Source organism: Saccopteryx bilineata, chromosome 1 (genome assembly GCF_036850765.1).
Source record: "Saccopteryx bilineata isolate mSacBil1 chromosome 1, mSacBil1_pri_phased_curated, whole genome shotgun sequence".
In the NCBI taxonomy this organism is placed as follows: Eukaryota; Metazoa; Chordata; class Mammalia; order Chiroptera; family Emballonuridae; genus Saccopteryx; species Saccopteryx bilineata.
In genome coordinates, this window is record NC_089490.1 from 399,903,656 (window position 1) to 399,923,810 (window position 20,155).

The 20,155-nt window shown below is 47.6% G+C and overlaps 1 protein-coding gene across 2 annotated transcripts in view; it reads left to right on the forward strand.

The window, feature by feature from the left end:
• SPDYC (speedy/RINGO cell cycle regulator family member C) overlaps positions 1–20,155 on the forward strand; it is a 40,949-nt gene that overhangs the window by 11,584 nt on the left and 9,210 nt on the right. The window contains exons 2-7 of one of the 2 annotated variants that reach the window (XM_066252001.1): positions 13,215–13,393; positions 14,549–14,607; positions 14,872–14,957; positions 15,067–15,238; positions 15,314–15,656; positions 15,842–16,076. In XM_066252001.1, coding sequence (XP_066108098.1) covers positions 13,258–13,393; positions 14,549–14,607; positions 14,872–14,957; positions 15,067–15,238; positions 15,314–15,656; positions 15,842–15,870 — 825 coding nt within the window. In that variant the 5' untranslated portion in view covers positions 13,215–13,257 and the 3' untranslated portion in view covers positions 15,871–16,076. Of the gene's footprint in view, positions 1–13,214; positions 13,394–14,548; positions 14,608–14,871; positions 14,958–15,066; positions 15,239–15,313; positions 15,657–15,841; positions 16,077–20,155 lie in introns of those variants that run through there. The other variant, XM_066252000.1, reaches the window with a different exon arrangement.

Sequence of the window (20,155 nt, forward strand, 5' to 3'; positions counted from 1 at the left end):
TGAATAAATAAATAAAAATAATTAAAAAAAAAAATAAAACAATAGTCAGGCCTGACCAGGTGGTGGCACAGTGAATGGAGAGAACAGCTTTGGATGCTGAGAACCCAGGTTCAAAACTCCAAGGTTCCTGGCTTGAGTGTGGGATCATAGACATGACCCGAAAGTTGCTGGTTTGAAGCCCAAAAGTTGCTGGCTTGAGTCCAAGTTTGCTGGCTTGAGCAAGGGGTCACTGGCTCTGCTGTAGCCCCCTGGTCAAAGCAATCAATGAACAACTAAGGTGCCGCGACAAAGAATTGATGCTTCTCATCTCTCTCCCTTCCTGTCTGTCCCTCTCTGTCTCTGTCTCTGTCTCTGTCTCTGTTTCTCTCACTAAAAAAATTTTTTTTCCCAGCCTGACCTGTGGTGGCGCAGTGGGATAAAGCGTCGACCTGGAACACTGAGGTCGCCAGTTCGAAACCTTGGGCTTGCCTGGTCAAGGCACATATGGGAGTTGATGCTTCCTGCTCCTCCCCCTTCTCTCTCTCTCTGTCTCTCTCTCTCACTCCTCTCTCTCTAAAAAAATCAATAAATAAAATATTTAAAAAAAAAAATTTTTTTTTTCCCTGAATCCATGTTGCTAGAGGTTTGCCGATTTTATAGTCAAATCTTATCAAAATTTGATGGGGATTTTTGTGTGACAGAGACAGAGAGAGAAACGGGGACAGATAGGGACAGAGAGGCAGGAAGGGAGAGATGAGAAGCATCAATTCTTTGTTGCGGCTCCTTAGCCTCCTTAGTTGTTCATGATTACTTACTCATATGTATCTTGTTGGGGGGGGTATATCAGAGTAAGTGACCCCTTGCTCAAGCCAGCAACCCTGGGCTCAAGCCAGCAACCATGGGGTCATGTCTATGATCCCACACTCAAGCAAGTGACTCTGTGCTCAAGCTGGTGAGCCTGCACTCAAGCCGGCAACCTCAGAGTTTTGAACCTGGGTCCTCTGCGTCCCAGTCCAATGCTCTATCCACTCATTATGTTTTCATTTTATTAATTTATGCTCTTTATTATTTCATTCCTTCTACTTTGGTATATTTCCCTGTTATTTGTAAAAATAAAAAAATATATTTATTTTGAAATAATTTTGGACTTACAAAAAGTTACAAAAACTGTGCAGAGAGCCTGACCAGGCAGTGGCGCAGTGGATAGAGCATCAGAGTGGAACTCAGAGGGCCCAGGTTCAAAACCCTGAGGTCACCGGCTTGAGCGCTGGCTCATCTGGTTTGAGCACGGCTCACCAGCTTGGACCCAAGGTTGCTGGCTCGAGCAAGGGGTCACTCACTCTGCTGTAGCCCCCCGGTCAAGGCACATATGAGAAAGCAATCAATAAACAACTAAGGTGCCACAAAGAAGAATTGATGCTTTTCATCTCTGTCCCCTTCTATCTGTCTGTCCCTATCTGTCCCTTTCTCTGTCTCTGTCACACACAAAACACAACACACACATCTGTCCCTTTCTCTGTCTCTGTCACAAAAAAACCCACAACACACACAAAAACAAAACTGTGCAGAGAGTTCTGTATTCCTTTCACCAAACTTCTCTTAATGCTAACATCTTACACAACCTCAGACAGTTATTGAAACCAGGAAATTAACACTGATAGAGTACTGTTAGCTAAACTACAGACTTTATTTCGATTGTGCCAGTGGTTCCACTAATGTTTATTTCCTGGTCCAGGATCCAATCCAGAATTCCAAACTGCATGTAATTGCTATATTACATTTACTATGATGTAACAATAATAGTCATTCACTGTTGTTTAATAAATACCCTGAACTTAGCAGCTCAACACAACAAATGTTTATTATCTCACAGTTTCTGTGGGTCAGGAATTTGAGAGCTGCTTAGCTGGGTAGTTCTTGCTCAGGGTCTCTGATGAGGTTGTGTTCATGATGTCAAGCAGTTCTGCAGTTATCTGAGCTCTTACGTAAGACTGGGGGATCTGTTTTCAAGATGGCATAACAGGCCCTAGCTCAGGGGTCGGGAACCTTTTTGGCTGAGAAAGCCAGGAACGCCACATATTATAAAACGTAATTCTGTGAGAGCCATACAACGACCCGTGTATGTTATGCATTATCAATAAAAATTTGATGTTGTCCCGGAGGACAGCTGTGATTGGCTCCAGCCACCTGCAACCATGAACATGAACGGTAGGAAATTAATGGATTGTAATACATGAAAATGTTTTATATTTTTAACGTTATTATTATTTTTTTATTAAAGATCTGTCTGCGAGCCAGATGCAACCATCAGAAGAGCCACATTTAAAGCGTCGACCTGGAAATGCTGAGGTCGCCGGTTCGAAACCCTGGGCTTGCCTGGTCAAGGCACATATGGGAGTTGATGCTTCCAGCTCCTCCCCACCTTCTCTCTCTGACTCTCTCTCCCTTTCTCTCTCCTCTCTAAAATGAATAAATAAATAAATAAAATGAATAAATAAAATCTTTAAAAAATATTTTTTTAAAAAGAGCCACATCTGGCTCGCGAGCCATAGGTTCCCGACCCCTGCCCTAGCTTGATAGCTCAGTTGGTTAGAGCATCATCCTGATGTGCCAAGGTTGCAGGTTTGATCCCCGGCCAGGACACATAGAAGAATCAACCAATGAATGCATAAATAAGTGGAATAACAAATCGATATTGTTCTCTCTCTCCTCCCTTCCTCTTTCTTTGCAAAATTAATTTTAAAAGAGAGAGAGAGCGCATAACAGCAGGGGGCCTCAGTTCCTCACCATTTGGCTCTCTCCACACTGCTGCTTGAACGGGCCTCACGACATGACATCTGGCTTTTCCCTGGGAAGTAAGGTTGAAGTTACAAAGTCTTTTAGGACTTAAATTCAGAAATCACATTGTGTCATTTCCACAATATCCCGTTGGTGCTCAGGTCAGCCCTATTCCATGAATATCAGGATCACTCAGAAGCCATCTTTTTTTTTTTACAGGGTAAAAATTTCTTTTTTTTTTACAGAGACAGAGAGAGAGTCAGACAGGGACAGACAGGAACAGAGAGAGATGAGAAGCATCCATCATCAGTTTTTTGTTGCGACACCTTAGTTGTTCACTGATTGCTTTCTCATATGTGCCTTGACCGTGAGGCTACAGCAGACCGAGTAACCCCTTGCTCAAGCTAGTGACCTTGGGTCCAAGCTGGTGAGCTTTGCTCAAACCAAATGAGCCTGTGCTCAAGATGGTGACCTCAGGGTCTTGAACCTGGGTTCTCTGCATCTCAGTCTGATGCTCTATCCACTGCGCCACTGCCTGGTCAGGCTACAGTGTAAAATTTTTATATTTAGAATTAGCCAGCTCTGACCAGATAGCTCAGTTGGTTACAGCATCCTCTTGAATGCTAGAGGGTTGCTAGTTTCATCCTCAGTCAGGGGCAGATCAATGTTCCTGTCTCTCTTTTCCTCTCTCTCACTTCCTCTCTCTCTAAAATCAATACAATAAACATTTAAAAAACCCAAACAATTAGCCAACTGGACTCAGTTCAGATTATCTCAATTTTGTTGGCAACATCCAAAGCATCATCAGGATGCTTTTGACCGTCAGGAGACAGTCAAACACATGCCTTCTTCTCTCCATCAGGCCTGATCAGGGAGGTAACCTTGGCCATGTCAACGTCATAGAGTGTCTTCATAGCCTATTTGATTGTTTGATGTAGTACTTATTGGGCATCCACAATGAACACAAGTGTATGGTTGTCTTCTGTCTTTTTTGGGGAGGGGGTGACAGAAACAGAGAGAGACAGAGCAAGGAACAAATAGGGCCAGACAGGAAGGGAGAGAGATAAGAAGCATCAATTTTTCGTTGTAACACCTTAATTGTTCATTGATTGCTTTCTTACCTATGCCTTGACCAGAAGGGCTATAGCAGACCGATTGACCCCTTGCTCAAGCCAGTGACCTTGGGTTCAGGCTGGTGAGCTATACTCAAAGCAGATGAGCCCACACTCAAGCTGGCAACCTCAGAGCCTCAAACCTGGGTCCTCTGCATCACAGTGCGACGCTCTATCCACTGCACCACCGCCTGGTCAGGCCAGATTTTTTTTTTAATTATTGATTGATTTTAGAAAGAGGAAGGCAGAGAGAGAGAGAGACAGACAGACAGACAGAGAGACAGAAACATCAATCAGTTTCTGTACGTGCCCTGACTGGGGATCAAACTAGCAATCTTTGTGTATTGGGGTGATGCTCTAACCAAGTGAACTATCTGGGCAGGGCTCAATGTTAAGATTCTTAAAATTTTCTTGTTTCAATGGTTCTTTTTCTCTTTTCATTTCTTATCTGTATGTGCCTCCTCCCTTTTTGTATTGGACAAGTTAGGTAATAGCCTCTTTTAATTATTTCAAAAATCTAGTTCTTCATTAACCTATTTTTATCTTTATTCTTTTCCTTTTTGTGATTTCTTTCTTTCTTTTTTTTTTTTTTTTTTTTTATTCATTTTAGAAAGGAGAGAGAGAGGGGAAGAGAGAGAAGGGGGGAGGAGCTGGAAGCATCAACTCCCATATGTGCCTTGACCAGGCAAGCCCAGGGTTTCGAACCGGCGACCTCAGCATTTCTAGGTCGACACTTTATGCATTGCGCCACCACAGGTCAGGCCAAAATTATTTTATTTTATTTATTTAATCATTTTAGAGAGGAGAGGGAGAGACAGAGAGAGAGAGAGAGACAGAAGAGACAGAGAGAAGGGGGAGGAGCTAGAAGCATCAACTCCCATATGTGTCTTGACCAGGCAAGCCCAGGGTTTTGAACCGGCGACCTCAGCATTTCCAGGTCGACACTTTATCCACTGTGCCACCACAGGTCCTCTTTCTTTCTTTTTTTTTTTGAGAGTGACAAAAAGACAGAGAGAGTGTGGGGAGGAGAGAGATGAGAAACATCAACTCATAGTTGCGTCACGTTAGTTGTTCATTGATTGCTTTCTCATGTGTGCCTTGACCAGGGGGCTACGGCAGAGTGAGTGACCACTTGCTCAAGCCAGCAACTTTGGGCTCAAGCAAGCAATCTTGGGCTTCAAGCCAGCGACCTTGAGGTTTCACACCTGGGACCTCAGTGTCCCAGGTCGACACTCTATCCACTGTGTCACCACTCGTCAGGCGATTGGCTGATTCTTGTATGTGTCTCAGCCGGGGGTCAAACCCACAACCTTGGCTTATCTAGACGATGCTCTGACCAGCAGAATTGACTGGCCAGGGTTAGTTTTATTTTAATAATGGAAGAGTTTCTTGCTATGAATTCCTCTCTGATCATTGGTTGTAGGTCTTCACTTTTCATAAAATTACTGTATATTTTTAAAATCACTATCTTTCTCTCTAGTAATGTGTTTGACCTGAAATTAACTTTTTCCTGATACCAATACAGCTGTCCCAGCTTTCTTTCTTTCTTTTTTTTTATAGAGACAGAGAGAGACTCAGAGAGAGCGATAGATAGGGACAGACAGACAGGAACAGAGAGAGATAAGAAGCATCAATCATTAGTTTTTTGTTGCAACACCTTAGTTGTTCATTAATTGCTTTCTCATATGTGCCTTGACCATGAGCCTTCAGCAGACCGAGGAACCCCTTGCTTGAGCCAGTGACCTTGGGTCCAGGCTGGTAAGCTTTGCTCAAACCAGATGAGCCCACGCTCAAGCTGGCAACCTCGGGGTCTTGAACCTGGGTCCTCCGCATCCCAGTCCGACGTTCTATCCACTGTGCCACCGCCTGGTCAGGCTGTCCCAGCTTTCTTTTAGCACTTGCCTGCTACTTTTCTATCTTTATGCATCTAGACTTTTATACCCTTGTGTTTTATGTGTATCTTTTATAAGAGCATTTGGTGCTAATATATCATTTCATAAATAGTATATTAGTTAGCTTGGTATGAATTATGCTGTGATAAGTGTAGTAGGCAGAATAATGACCTCCCAAAGATGTCCACATCCCAATTATTAGAACCTATGAACATATTATCTCACACATCAAAAGGGACTGCAGAAAAATTAGGAATCTTGAGATGGTGAGAGTATTCTAGATTATTTGGGTGGGTCTAATTTAATCACAAGGGTCTCAAAGAACTCATTTATATAATTTTTTTTAAGGTGAGAGGAGAGGAGATAGTGAGGCAGACTCCAGCATGTGCCCCAACAGGAATCCACCCAGCAACCCCATCTGGAGCCGATCAATGCTTAAATCAATCTAACTATTTTTAGCACCTGAGGCTGATGTGCTCCAACCCAGCTATCCTTAACCCCTGGGGGCGACGTTCAAACCAATCGAGCTATTGGCTGTGGGAGGGGAAGAGGGAGAGAAGGGGGAGAGGGAGAGAAGCAGATGCTTGCTTCTCTTGTGAGCCCTGACTGGAAAAATGAATGCAGGACATCCATACACCTGGCCGATGCGCTATCCACCAAGCCACTGGCCAGGGCCTATACATATTCTTAATGTGATAGGACTGTAGAGATAGAGATCAATGTTTGCCAGGGGCAGGGGCAGGAAAGAGGGTATGACTCTGAAAAGGATAATATCAGGGAATTTCTTTGGGATGATGGAATTGTTCTATATCCTGATTGAGGTGGTGGTTACACCAGTCAATGCATGTGATAAAATTTATAGAACTAGAAACCAAAACACTCTTTTTTTTTTTTTTAAGTGACTGCTTTGTAAAAACTGGTAAAATCTAAACAGGATCTGTAGTTTTGTTGTGCCAATGTGAGTTTCCTGATTCTAATTATACCGTAATTATGCAAGATGTTACAAATGGGGGCAAGCTGGGTGAAGGTAACACAAAACTTTTCCATGCTGCCTGAGCAGGCAGTGGCGCAGTGGACAGAGCATCAGACTGGGATGCGGAGGACCCAGGTTTGAGACCCCAAGGTCGCCAGCTTGAGCGCGGGCTCATCTGGTTTGAGCAAAGTTCACCAGCTTGGACCCCAGGTCACTGGCTTGAGCAAGGGATTACTCGGTCTGCTGTAGCCCCACGGTCAAGGCACATATAAGAAAGCAATCAATGAACAACTAAGGTTTCTCAACATGCAATGAAAAACTAATGATTCATGCTTCTCATCTCTGTTTCTGTCTGTCTGTCCCTGTCTATCCCTCTCTCTGACTCTCTGTCTCTGAAAAAAAAATTTTATTATCCATGCTTTAGTAACATATGTGTGTTACTAAACACACATATGAGTGTGTTACTAAACACACATAGAGTCTAAGAATTTAGACTCTAAATTCTTTCAAAATCAAAAGTTAAAGGCCCTGGCCAGGTAGCTCAGTTGTTTAGAGCAGTGGTCGCCAACCTTTTTTGGGCCATGGACCGGTTTAACATCAGAAAATATTTTCACGGACTGGCCTTTAGGGTGGGATGGATAAATGTATCACGTCACCAAGACAAGCGTCAAGAGTGAGTCTTAGATGGATGTAACAGAGGGAATCTGGTCATTTTTTAAAAATAAAACATCATTCATACTTAAATATAAATAAAACGGAAATAATGTAAGTTATTCTTTCTCTGCGGACCAGTACCAAATGGCCCACCAGTACCAAATGGTCTGTGGCCCGGGGGTTGTGGACCACTTGTTTAGAGCATCATCCTGACATGCCGAGGTTGTGGGTTTGATCCCCGGTCAGAGCACATACAAGAATCAACCAGTGACAGCATGAATAAGTGGAATAACACATTGATGTTTCCCCTTCTCTCTATCTCTGTCTCTCTCTTAAAAAAAAAATCAATTAAAAAAAGTTTAGCCTGACCAGGCGGTGGCGCAATGGATAGAGCGTTGAACTGGGATGCGGAGGACCCAGGTTTAAGACCCTGAGGTTGTCAGCTTGAGCGTGGGCTCATCTGGTTTGAGCAAAGCTCACCAACTTGGACCCAAGGTCGCTGGCTCGAGCAAGAGTTACCCGGTCTGCTGTAGCCCCATGGTCAAGGCACATATGAGAGAGCAATCAATGAACAACTAAGGTGTCGCAACAGAAAACTGATGATTGATGCTTCTCATCTCTCTCTGTTCCGTCTGTCTGTCCCTGTCTATCCCTCTCTCTGCCTCTCTCTCTCTCTGTAAAAAACTAAAAATTAAAAATAAATAAATAAAAATAAAAAATATTTAAACATTCTGCCGGGGTGGAGTGTGAGATGCCCAAAGCTGCCACTGCCAGGCGTGGGCATGAAGTTCAGACAGGGTTAAGGGAATTAGTTCACCCACAGGTTTCTCAGTGACCCCTTACTGATCTCTAGCCTTAAGTGTGGGTATCGGGGAAGAAGAGAGGTGGAAAACAGCTGGCCTGGGGCCGTTCATCCACAGTTTTACTGAACGCCTTCTCAGTGTCAGATTGGGTCCAGAAACATGTCCCCTGGCTTATGCTTCAACGTGGGGCCCGAGCCAGGCGGCCAGGCTGAAACGTGGCCTTTATTCCTCAGTGGTGTGCCTGGCACTAAGTTACCTTACCTCTCAGAAATAATTCAACTCTGTGTTTTAGTTGCTGTTTTCATTTTGCAAAATAAGGCTATTGAAAACAGCCATTGCCTGGGTAGTTGTGAGGAACATGTGAGCTGATTCGGTTATAGCCTCTTTAGTAACAGGTTTCCCGGGCATGCTCTGGAGGTGGCTGGAGCTACCCCTACTTTTCTGGGAGAGGCCAACAGCAAATACGTGAGGAGAACCAGACACACACAAAACGGTTGTCTGAGGGAGATCAGGCAGTAAGGGAAGCTTCAGCCTCAGGGAGCATGGAAGGTGGCCACAGGGATATCATGAAACCCAGAGGGACTAGAGACACAGAGACAAAAGACCCAAGGAAGGGAAAGATCCAGACCAGAGAGTCTGGGAGACCAAGGAATTCAGAGACACCCACAGAGTTCAGAAATCAAGAGATTCCAAGATACACTGAGACCAAGAGAGAGCCAAAGACCTAAAGACACCCAGACACCAGGGAGTCCAAGAGGTCCAGAGACCCAGAAACACAAACCAAGAGACCCAGAGAAATTAAGAGGTCCAGAGACCCCGAGAGACCCAGAGACACCAAGAGTCTGTAAAACACAGAAAGGCACAGAGACCCACAGGTACCCAGAGACTCAGAGATTGGGAGTTCAGAGAGACCCAAAGAGATCAAGAAACTAAGAGACCTAAGATTATACTTTCAGGGATCATTTCTATAGTGGTTTTTTTTAAAGATTTTATTTATTGATTTTATGGTGGGGGGGCACAAGAAGTATCAAGTGTAAGTTGCTTCACTTTAGTTGTTCATTGATTGCTTGTCGTACGTGCCTTGACCCGGCAAGCCCAGGGTTTGGAACCGACAACCTCAGCATTCCAGGTTGATGCTCTATTCACTGAGCCACCACCGGTCGGGCTGTATTGGTCCAATTTTAGTAGATGCGCTGCCAAAGTGAGCACATTGGCAGGACTTTCGGCACAAGTTATTCCATTTCTTTCTGGGCCTCCATTTCTATTACATACATACATATTTTAAGTCACCTGTCACTATCTCACACTTGTGAGGATGGCTACTATCAACAAAACAGAAAATAGCAAGTGTTAGCAAGAATGTGGAGAAATGAGAACACTGAGCATTGTTTGTGGGAATGTAAAATGGTGCAATCACTGTGGAAGACCCTGTTTTTTGTTTGTTTGTTTGTTTTTTTGTATTTTTCTGAAGCTGGAAACGGGGAGGCAGTCACACAGACTCCCGCATGCACCCAACCGGGATCCACCCGGCACGCCCACCAGGGGGCGTCGCTCTGTCGCGATCAGAGCCAGATCAGAGCCACTCTAGTGCCTGGGGCAGAGGCCAAGCGAGCCATCCCCAGCACCCGGGCCATCTTTGCTCCAATGGAGCCTCAGCTGCGGGAGGAGAAGAGAGAGACAGAGAGGAAGGAGAGGGGGAGGGGTGGAGAAGCAGATGGGCGCTTCTCCTGTGTGCCCTGGTCGGGAATCGAACCTGGGACTCCTGCACGCCAGGCCGACACTCTACCACTGAGCCAACCGGCCAGGGCCAGAAGACCCTTTGATGTTTCCTCAAAAGATTAAAACTAGAACTACCAAACGAGCCAGTGACTCCACTTCTGGGTACATAACCCAAAGGTTGGAAAGCAGGGTCTTGACATACTTACATACCCAAGTTCATACCCGTATTATTCACAATAGCCTAGGTAAGGAAACAATCTTAAGGGTTCATGGATGGACAAATGAGTGAGTAATATGTGGTATATACATAGAATCAGTATTATTTAGCCTGGAAAGGGAAGAAAATTCTGACAAATACTACAGCAGGAATGAACCCATGGACATTATGCTAAGTGAAATAAGCCAGTCACAAAAAGACAGATATTGTCTGATTCCACTTACATAAGGTACTTAGAGTAGTTGAATTCATAGAGACAGAAAGTAAATAGGTTGCTGGCATCAGAGGTTGGGAGAAGCGGAGTTAGTGTTTCATGGGTACAGGAATCCAGTTTTGCAAGATGAAGAGTTCTGGAGGTGAACAGTGGTGTTGGTTTCACAATAATATGAATATACTCAAAACCACTAAACTTAAAAATGATTACGGTACTACATTTCAGGTTATGTGTATTTGACCCCTAGAGAAATTGGGGGGAAATGTCACTTGTCAAATGTGAGAGGTAATGTAGGTGCTGGCTGGCCGCTGGGACTGTAGACAGATTAAATGAGTCAGTGAAGACGCTGCTGGCGGGAGCAGCGGGTTGAGTGGGGAGGGGGTGGGCAGGGCAGCGGAGGCTTGGTGGCTTTAGGTCAAGGGTCCCCAAACTTTTTACACAGGGGGCCAGTTCACTGTCCCTCAGACCCTTGGAGGGCCGGACTATAAAAGAACTATGAACAAATCCTATGCACACTGCACATATCTTATTTTAAAGTAAAAAAAACAAAATGGAAACAAATACAATATTTAAAATAAAGAACAAGTAAATTTAAATCAACAAACTGACCAAGTATTTCAATGGGAACTATGCTCCTCTCACTGACCACCAATGAAAGAGGTGCCCCTTCCGGAAGTGCAGCGGAGGCCTGCCGGATAAATGGCCTCAGGGGGCCGCATGCGGCCCGCGGGCCATAGTTTGGGGATCCCTGCTTTAGGTAAAGGCTTCCTCTACCAACTTGGAGCCCAGGGCCAGGCTCCCTACTGCAAAGAATCTTGGGAAGGGGATGTGGCCTCTGGGAATTCTCACTCCAGGATCATCTTCCCTCTGGCTCCCCAGGCCTTGGAATTCCTGGATCTGAAGAAAACACATAGACACACCTAGCGACCCTGCCCCAGCCAGGCACAATCAGTGAATTTTAACTAACCCATCAGTCACTTGTCACAGCCCAGACTTCATTCTGGGCGCACCTTGGCTTCACATTTGTAAAGAGGTGAGGAGGGGGCCCTGCCACCTTCCAGATCCTGAGGTCCCGCTGGTCTGCCTTCACCCTAATTGTAGGTGGTGAAGCTTTGGTGAAGTTTTTATCTTGGGAAGCTGGGGAGGCAAGAGGTGGAGGCTGGATCGGCTGTAGGTAGAGGTGGGTGGGGATGGCCCAAAGCCCCACCCCCATGTAGGGTTCTGATTGGTGGAGGGCTGTAGGAGGGGCAGCTCTGAGGCCATATAAAGGCAGTAGCTAGAGCCTGCTGGTTATGCTGTAGGTGATCCCTGAGCTCAGGTGAGGCTTCTCAAGGGGGGGGGGGGGGGGGGGGGGGAGGAGGCTGGGTTGCTTGTGGGGTCCTAGATGAAGGTTCCCAGGTTGACCTATGGGTGGTGGGTGACACTTTTTCCTGAGTCTGTTAGGTGGTGTCTCTCTCCATAGCTTGACATGTTTGAGGTAGCCCCATCTCAACTTGCTTAAACCGGTTATTTGTATAATAACATCCTTCTTTCTGGGCCTCAGTTTCCCCTCTGTGAACTAAAGGGTGGCTGGTTCTGTAAAGTCTGCCACTTTGGGCCCTGGCCGGTTGGCTCAGCGGTAGAGCGTCGGCCTAGCGTGCGGAGGACCCGGGTTCGATTCCCGGCCAGGGCACATGGGAGAAGCGCCCATTTGCTTCTCCACCCCTCCGCCGCGCCTTCCTCTCTGTCTCTCTCTTCCCCTCCCGCAGCCAAGGCTCCATTGGAGCAAGGATGGCCCGGGCGCTGGGGATGGCTCTGTGGCCTCTGCCCCAGGCGCTAGAGTGGCTCTGGTCACAACATGGCGACACCCAGGAGGGTCGCAACATGGCGACGCCCAGGATGGGCAGAGCATCGCCCCCTGGTGGGCGTGCCGGGTGGATCCCGGTCGGGCGCATGCGGGAGTCTGTCTGGCTGTCTCTCCCTGTTTCCAGCTTCAGAAAAATGCAAAAAAAAAAAAAAAAAAAAAAGTCTGCCACTTTGGTGCATGGTGAGGGGGGTGATTATGAGTTAGGGGGCATGAGGAGCATTCAAACTCTTTGGCTTTGGGGGTCAGACAGGCTCATTTTTGGGTGGCCATGAGTCTTCAACACTTGCTTCCCTGTTTGCAAAATGGGTCTTTGGTTATACCTACCTACCAGGATGAAATAAGATGATGCCCCTAAAGCATTTAGCACAGCTCTAGGCACTTAGGATACCCTCTGTAGTGCCTGTTACTGCTGTTCATTTTTAAAAATTGTTTTAGTGAGAGGAGGGGAGGCAGAGAGACTCCCACATGCGCCCCCATCGGGATCCACTGGGCAAGCCCATTAGGGGGCGATGCTCTGCCCATCTGGGGCCCTTGTTCCATTGAAACCCAAGCCATTTTTTAGCGCTGAAGAAGAGGCCCTAGAGCCATCCTCAGCGCCTGAGGCCAACTCGCTGGAGCCAATCAGCCATGGAAAGGGAAGACAGAGACAGAGAGAAGGGGGAGGGGAGGAGAAGCAGATGGTCGCTTCTTCTGTGTTCCCTGACAGGGAATCCAACACAAGAAGTCCACAGGCTGGGCCGCCACTCTACTACTGAGCCAACCGGCCAGGGCCAGCTGCTGCTGTTCTAACTCGGGCCCAGCGTGGAGTAGCAGGGCTGAAGATTGGAAGCCACTGCCTCTAGGATCTCTGCTGCTTTTCTGGCCTCCAACCCTACAGGCCTCCCACGTTCCTTCCATTCTGATCCCCCACGTCTCTATCTTCATCCCTCCACCTTCTGGAGGGCCTCTCAGACCAGCCTCACCTATCCCCGTGACTTGCTAGGAACAAGGGGAAAAGAGCTAAGTCCTGGGGCTCCTTTCTCTACAGGTCAGCCATCCCCGCCCCAGCCCACCCACCCACCCCCTATGAGATGAGTGAAGCCCAAGACTCTGCCCATGTGGTTGCCATCCAACTGAAGCTGTGGGCCTGGAGGCAGCAGGATGGGGGCCATGGGTCTCGCCCTTCCCGCCAGCAGCAGGAGCTCCAGGCTTTCTTCTGCCTCCTAGGTGAGTGGACTTGAGGGCTAGCATGGGAAGGGCTTGTAAGGACCAAGTTTGAAACAGACATGAGGCCTGGCTTGTGCTGGCACAGTGGATGAAGCCTCCACCTAGAATGCTGACGTTGCCAGTTCGAAACTCTGGGCTGACCTGTGGTGGTGTAGTAGATAAAGCGTCTTCCTGGAACGCTGAGGTTGCTGGTTCAAAACCCTGCATTTGTCTGGTCTAAGGCACATATGGGAGTTGAAGCTTCCTGCTCCTACCCCCTTTCACTCTCTCTCTCTCTCTCTCTCACACACACACACACTCTCTCTCTCTCTCTCTCTCTCTCTCTCCTCTTTAAAATGAATAAATTAAAAAAATTAAAAGAGGCCCTGGCTAGTTGGCTCAGCGGTAGAGCGTCAGCCTGGCATGCGGGGGACCCGGGTTCGATTCTCGGCTGGAGCACATAGGAGAGGCGCCCATTTGCTTCTCCACCCCCCCCTCCTTCCTCTCTGTCTCTCTCTTCCCCTCCCGCAGCCAGGGCTCCATTGGGGCGGGGATGGCCCAGGTGCTGGGGATGGCTCCTTGGCCTCTGCCCCAGGCGCTGGAGTGGCTCTGGTCCCGGCGGAGCGACGCCCCGGAGGGGCAGAGCATCGCCCCCTGGTGGGCAGAGCATTGCCCCTGGTGGGCGTGCCGGGTGGATCCCGGTCGGGTGCATGCGGGAGTCTGTCTGACTGTCTCTCCCCGTTTCCGGCTTTGGAAAAATACAAAAAAAAAAAAAAAAAAAAAAAAACCCAAAAAATTAAAAGAAAAGAAAAGAAACCCTGGGCTTGCCTGGTCAAGGCACATACGAGAAGCAAATACTAAGAGTTGATGCTTCTTGCTCCTTACCTCCTTTCTCTCTCCTCTCTCTAAAATCAATACATAAAATCTTTAACAGGAAGAAAAGAAAAGGAAAAAAACCCCAAACAAACCAGACATGGAAGGTGGGATCTCAAACTTCCCATGCAAGGGTTTGAAGTCTCTGCCCCTTGCCTTCTCAGGTGACCCCAGTTTGGCAGGTGGTGGGGTCATGGCAGAAAGTGGGTTCAGTGGAGCCTTGGGCTTAGAAGCCTCTGCTGCCACTCTTGTCACGTGGGAGGTGGGCAGTAACCCTTCTACGGTTTCCCTCCCCATGCCCAGAGCACAGTTTCCTTCAGGAATTCCTCTCCAGAGATCCCTGTTTCCAGGTTTCAGATAAGGTGAGGGGACACGGTGTGGGTAGAAGTTAGGGTCACTTGGGGAAGGTTGAATTTGTGGGGCTCCCATGATGCTAATTCATTGGGTCCCCTGGTCTGGTGGAGGGAGCACCTGCCTTTTTAACTCTTGTCTCTGCAGATCCCTCCCCACTATTTTACCCCTGTTTTCTAATTCCCACCAGAACTTCCTTGGGTGCAAATGGGTCTGGCGCAGTCGCCTCCCCTCCAGGGCCAAACTCGGACCTCTCCCCCTTTCTGTGTCTGCAGTATCTCCTGGCCATGGTGCTGGTCTACTTCCGACGTGCCAGCCTGCAGCTCAGCGAGTACACCCACAGCAACCTGTTCCTGGCACTGTGAGCATGCCCGGCGGGTGGTGGGGACACTGCTCAGAGTTATGGGATGGGGCAGGGCAGATGCTTGTAACCTCTGCCAACCCCCCCCCCCTCTGTCCCCCGTGGCCAGGTACCTCGCAAATGATATGGAAGAGGACCTGGAGGATGCCAAATGTGTGATTTTTCTGTGGGCCCTGGGCAAAGACTGGCATAGTCGGGTGGCAGACTTCTTGCGTCAGCGGGACAAACTATGGGCAAGGATGGGCTTCCGGGCCGTCGTGAGCCGCCAGAGCTGTGAGGAGGTGAGGCCCATTCTGGGGTGGGAGAAAGAGGTTGGCCCTCCCACCCCCACTTACTGTTTGCTCTACTCCTGCCAGGTAATGGCCAACGAGCCATCCCACTGGGCTTGGACTCGGGAGCGGCGCCCCCACCACGGTGGGGCTCAGAGGAGCTGCCCGAAGGCTCGGGTCCCCCTCCCCCGGGGCCCAGGCCTCTCACCACCCCACTGTTCCCTCTGTGGCTTGCCCCCTCTCTATAGTCACCACGGCCACCAACCCCACCCCCTGCCTGTCTTACTCAAGCGTCCTTCCCCAAACCCTGAGTGGTACCGCCCTCCTTCCCGTGCTTCTCTCTCAGTGGCCGAAGACCCCTGGGGGAGGGGCTTCCTCATGGTCCTGCCCCCACAGCTGCTTCTGGAGCCGGGCACCTACACCCTCCACAGTGAGTGGCGACAGGAGCTGGGGGGCGGACTTGGGAGCCTGGGAGGCAGGTGTGGGGCTTGACACAATGAGAAGAAGGGACACCAGGCCTGGGAGCCAGCAGGACTGGGCACGTATGCCAGCTCTACCTCCTAGCTGTGTGGGCTTGGCAAGTTTCCTCTGGGCCTCTCTCTGTCCTTCCTCCAGTCCTCGCAGAGCCCACGCCGATGCCCTAGGCACCGACACTCAGGGTGAAGAGTAGCCCGCCTGCTTGTCCGCTGACCCAACGCTCCACTAGCTGTGGCCTCGCCGCCTCCTGTCTTGTTGGCCTCAAGCTGGCAGTGCTACCCAAGCGCCCTGTGCCCTCTTCCCAACCTGCAACTTGTACCTACTCTGACTCTGGCCCCTCTAATAAACTCATGTCCACCGGACACCAACTGTGCTTAGGCCCTGGCCTGGTTCTTCGACCAAGGGTGGGATAGGGAGACAGGGGACTGTCAGGTTCAGGTAGCAGTGGTTTTGACCCAGGAGCACAAGTTCTGCAATAGTTCTCCTTCCCATTGGTTGCGGTCATCTGAGCCTCAGTTTTCCCTCTGTAACATCCCCTATTGGTGATGAAATCTACACCGTGCAGATGGAATTGAATGACATGAATTAAATGGAGCCCTTAGAAGAAGGCCTGGACAAAAAACAAACAAACAAAAAAAAAACTCGAATGGAAAACAGCTCTATACTGGTTTAGAAATGCCTGGGCACCAGGTGTGTTTAGGAATAAGGCTTGGTTCTTGCCGTGGGCTGCAATCACGTATAATTTAGCTATGTCAAGTTTGGCCATGAGGGTTGGCAGGTGGGGGTGGATATAAAGAAGGATCTTCTTAGAAAGACATCTTTTGAAGTTCAAATTCCAGGTCCCTGCGTGATCCTGACATGTTATTTAATATCCTTCACTGCTTCATCTGTAAAATGGGTGTTAATCCTAGAAGGGTTTAGAGTTGTCTCGAGAATAGAGCTCAGCCCTGGCCTGGTAGCTCAATTGCTTAGAGCAGGGGTAGTCAACCTTTTTATACCTACTGCCCATTTTTGTATTTCTGTTAGTAGTAAAATTTTCTAACCGCCCACCGGTTCCACAGTAATGGTGATTTATAAAGTAGGAAAGTAACTTTACTTTATAAAATTTATAAAGCAGAGTTACAGCAAGTTAAAGCATATAATAATAATTACTTACCAAGTACTTTATGTTGGATTTTCGCTAAGTTTGGCAGAATAAATCTTTTTTTTTTTTTTTTTTTTACAGAGAGAGAGAGAGGGATAGACAGGGACAGACAGACAGGAACAGAGAGAGATGAGAAGCATCCATCATCAGTTTTTTGTTGCGACACCTTAGTTGTTCATTGATTGCTTTCTCATATGTGCCTTGACCATGGGGATACAGCAGACCAAGTAACCCCTTGCTCGAGCCAGCGACCTTGAGTCCAAGCTGGTGAGCTTTGCTCAAACCAGATGAGCCCACGCTCAAGATGGCGACCTCGGAGTCTTTTTTTTTTTTTAATTTTTATTTATTTATTTATTTTTTACAGAGACAGAGAGTGAGTCAGAGAGAGGGATAGACAGGGACAGACAGACAGGAATGGAGAGAGATGAGAAGCATCAATCATTAGTTTTTCATTGCACATTGCAACACCTTAGTTGTTCATTGACCGCTTTCTCATATGTGCCTTGACCGCGGGCCTTCAGCAGACCGAGTAACCCCTTGCTGGAGCCAGCGACCTTGGGTTCAAGCTGATAGGCTTTTGCTTAAACCAGATGAGCCTGCGTTCAAGCTGGCAAGCTCAGGGTCTCGAACCTGGGTCCTCTGCATTCCAGTCCGACACTCTATCCACTGCACTACCGTCCGGTCAGGCAACTTCGGAGTCTTGAACCTGGGTCCTCTGCATCCCAGTCCGACGCTCTATCCACTGCGCCACTGGTCAGGCAGAATAAATCTTTATAAAACAACTTACTATAGTTAAATCTATCTTTTTATTTATACTTTGGTTGCTTCGCTACCACCCACCATGAAAGCTAGAACTCCCACTAGTGGGCGGTAGGGACCAGGTTGACTACCACTGGTTTAGAGCATCATCCCAATCTGCCGAATTGTGGGTCCCATCCCTGGTCAAGGCACATTCAAGAGTCAACCAATGAGTGCACGGATAAGAGAAACAGCAAGTCGATGTTTCTCTCCCACTCCCAAACCAATGAGTAAAACTTTTTTTTAAAATGTGAAAGAATAGAGCTCAGACGTGTGCTACAAGTAGAGGAAAATGCTGACTACGGAAGGGCTGCGGGTGGGTGTGTTTGGGGCTGGTACAGACGGAGAAGGCTAGAGAGGTTTAGGCTCTGGTGGCAGGAGTGTGGACATGCCCCCCACATGCTCTGCCCGTGGCTCCCGAGAAGCATGGGGGTAGGAAAGCCCAGAGACAGCGGGCATTAGGAGCCAAGACAAGGACTACAAAGTATTTTTAATTTGTTTTTCAAATAGGTGATATATTCACATGTACATTTTGAATTTTGAACTAAGAGTTACTTACCTCCTCTTTCTGATGCCTAGCCACCTGGTTTCTGTCCCTGGAAGCAATGAAAGTAATAGTTTGTCCTTCTAGAAAAAAAACCCTGAACATAGATTACTAAATGTGGTCTAATAAAAAATAAACATATTTGGTCTTTGTCCCTGGTTCCTGGCACAGAGCTCCTTAAGCTCTTGGAATTTGGGGATTTACTGAGTCCTAGGAGTAAAGAGTCAGTTCTCTTTGGATCACACCTGAGTTTATGCTAATGAGTGACTTAAGGTGGGGCTGGTCACCAGAAAAATCAACGTGGAGTGTGGGGACTTTTAGCTCCCCCCACCTCCAGCAGGGGAGAGAGTCCGGACATTCAGAAAGTTCCTGGGTTGGGGGACACAGACGTGCTGGGAGGGCAGCTCGCCTGGAGGGGGCCTGAGAGCTCTGTACTGCCCCCACACCCCGCCCTGTGCTTCTGTTGGCTGCTCCTGAGCTGTATCTTTTTTAATAAACTGATAATAAATAGTAAGTAAAGCACTTCCCTGAGTTCTGTGAGTCTAGTACTAAATTATCAAGCCTGAAAAGGGGGTCATGGCACCCTCAAATTCATAGTTGACCAGACAGGAGTGGGGGTCACCTGGGCATCCCATTTGTGACTGGTGCCCTGTGGAACTGAGCCCTTAACTCAGTGGTACTCAAACTTTTTGAAGTCGGGGCATATTTAAAATCCTACAAATAATTGTAGGCGCACTATATACAAATTTCTAAGAAATATGGTATAATAATTAAGTCAAATATTAAAGAAAACAATATAAAGTCCAAGCATGCTTTTATGGTAATTAAATGAAATAAATACAACAAAATTAAATTTATTCTGACATTAAAAAAATTTTGTTTTTGTATTTTTCTGAAGTTGGAAACGGGGAGGCAGTCAGACAGACTCCCGCATGCGCCTGACTGGGATCCACCCAGCATGCCCACCAGGGGGCAATGCTCTGCCTCAACCAGAGCCATTCTAGCGCCTGAGGCAGAGGCCACAGAGCCATCCTCAGCTCCTGGGCCAACTTTGCCCCAGTGGAGCCTTGGCTGCAGGAGGGGGAGAGAGAGACAGAGAGGAAGGGGAGAGGGAGGGGTGGAGAAGCAGATGGGTGCTTCTCCTGTGTGCCCTGGCCGGGATTTGAACCCGGGACTCCTGCACGCCAGGCCAACGCTCTACCACTGAGCCAACCAGCCAGGGCCAAAAAACATTTTTATGTTACATTTTTTGAGTTATGCTTTACAGAATTCTTAAAAAAGAGGGGTTAAAAAATTAAAAATGACAAAAAGTTATCTTTTTATATATATAGATATATTCTTAGTAAGATTTAGTAAATTTGGCAGGTCTTGGTGTGAATATGATAAGTTTTTTCATTCTTGTGTTTATGAGAAACATGAGCCTGATGTGTCCTAGCGATTTCTTCAATGTTTGGGCAGATATCTGAAAGTCAAACTCTCATTTTCTCGTCAATACATTGAAGAATTCTGCTCATTTTACTCTTAATTGTGTTGAGTGCAGAAACCCCCCACCATACATATCACCTTAACTTTACACCAAACAAAGGATAGAAAAAATTTGCCTCCAGTCTTTCCGGGGAACACGGGGGTAGTGTAAACAATCCAGCACCACAGCTTAACAGCCTTTTGCAACCTAATCAGGCAAGTGAGGTGGGGGGTTGGGCAGACTGTCAGCTTACAGCCAATTCCCCGCACCTCTGTCCCCCCAAAATCTAAACTCCAAAAATCCTGTTGGTTTTTTGGTCCCCAACGGGCACATATTTCTCTGGAATACCATAGGGCACACCTGGAAATCTTCTAGGGCACACCCTGGTGCACACTTTGAGAACCACTGCCTTAACCTATGGGGTCTGTGCTAACTCTGGGAAGTAGAGTCAGAATTGAATTAAATTGCAGGTACCTACCATATTCCCCCATGTATAAGATG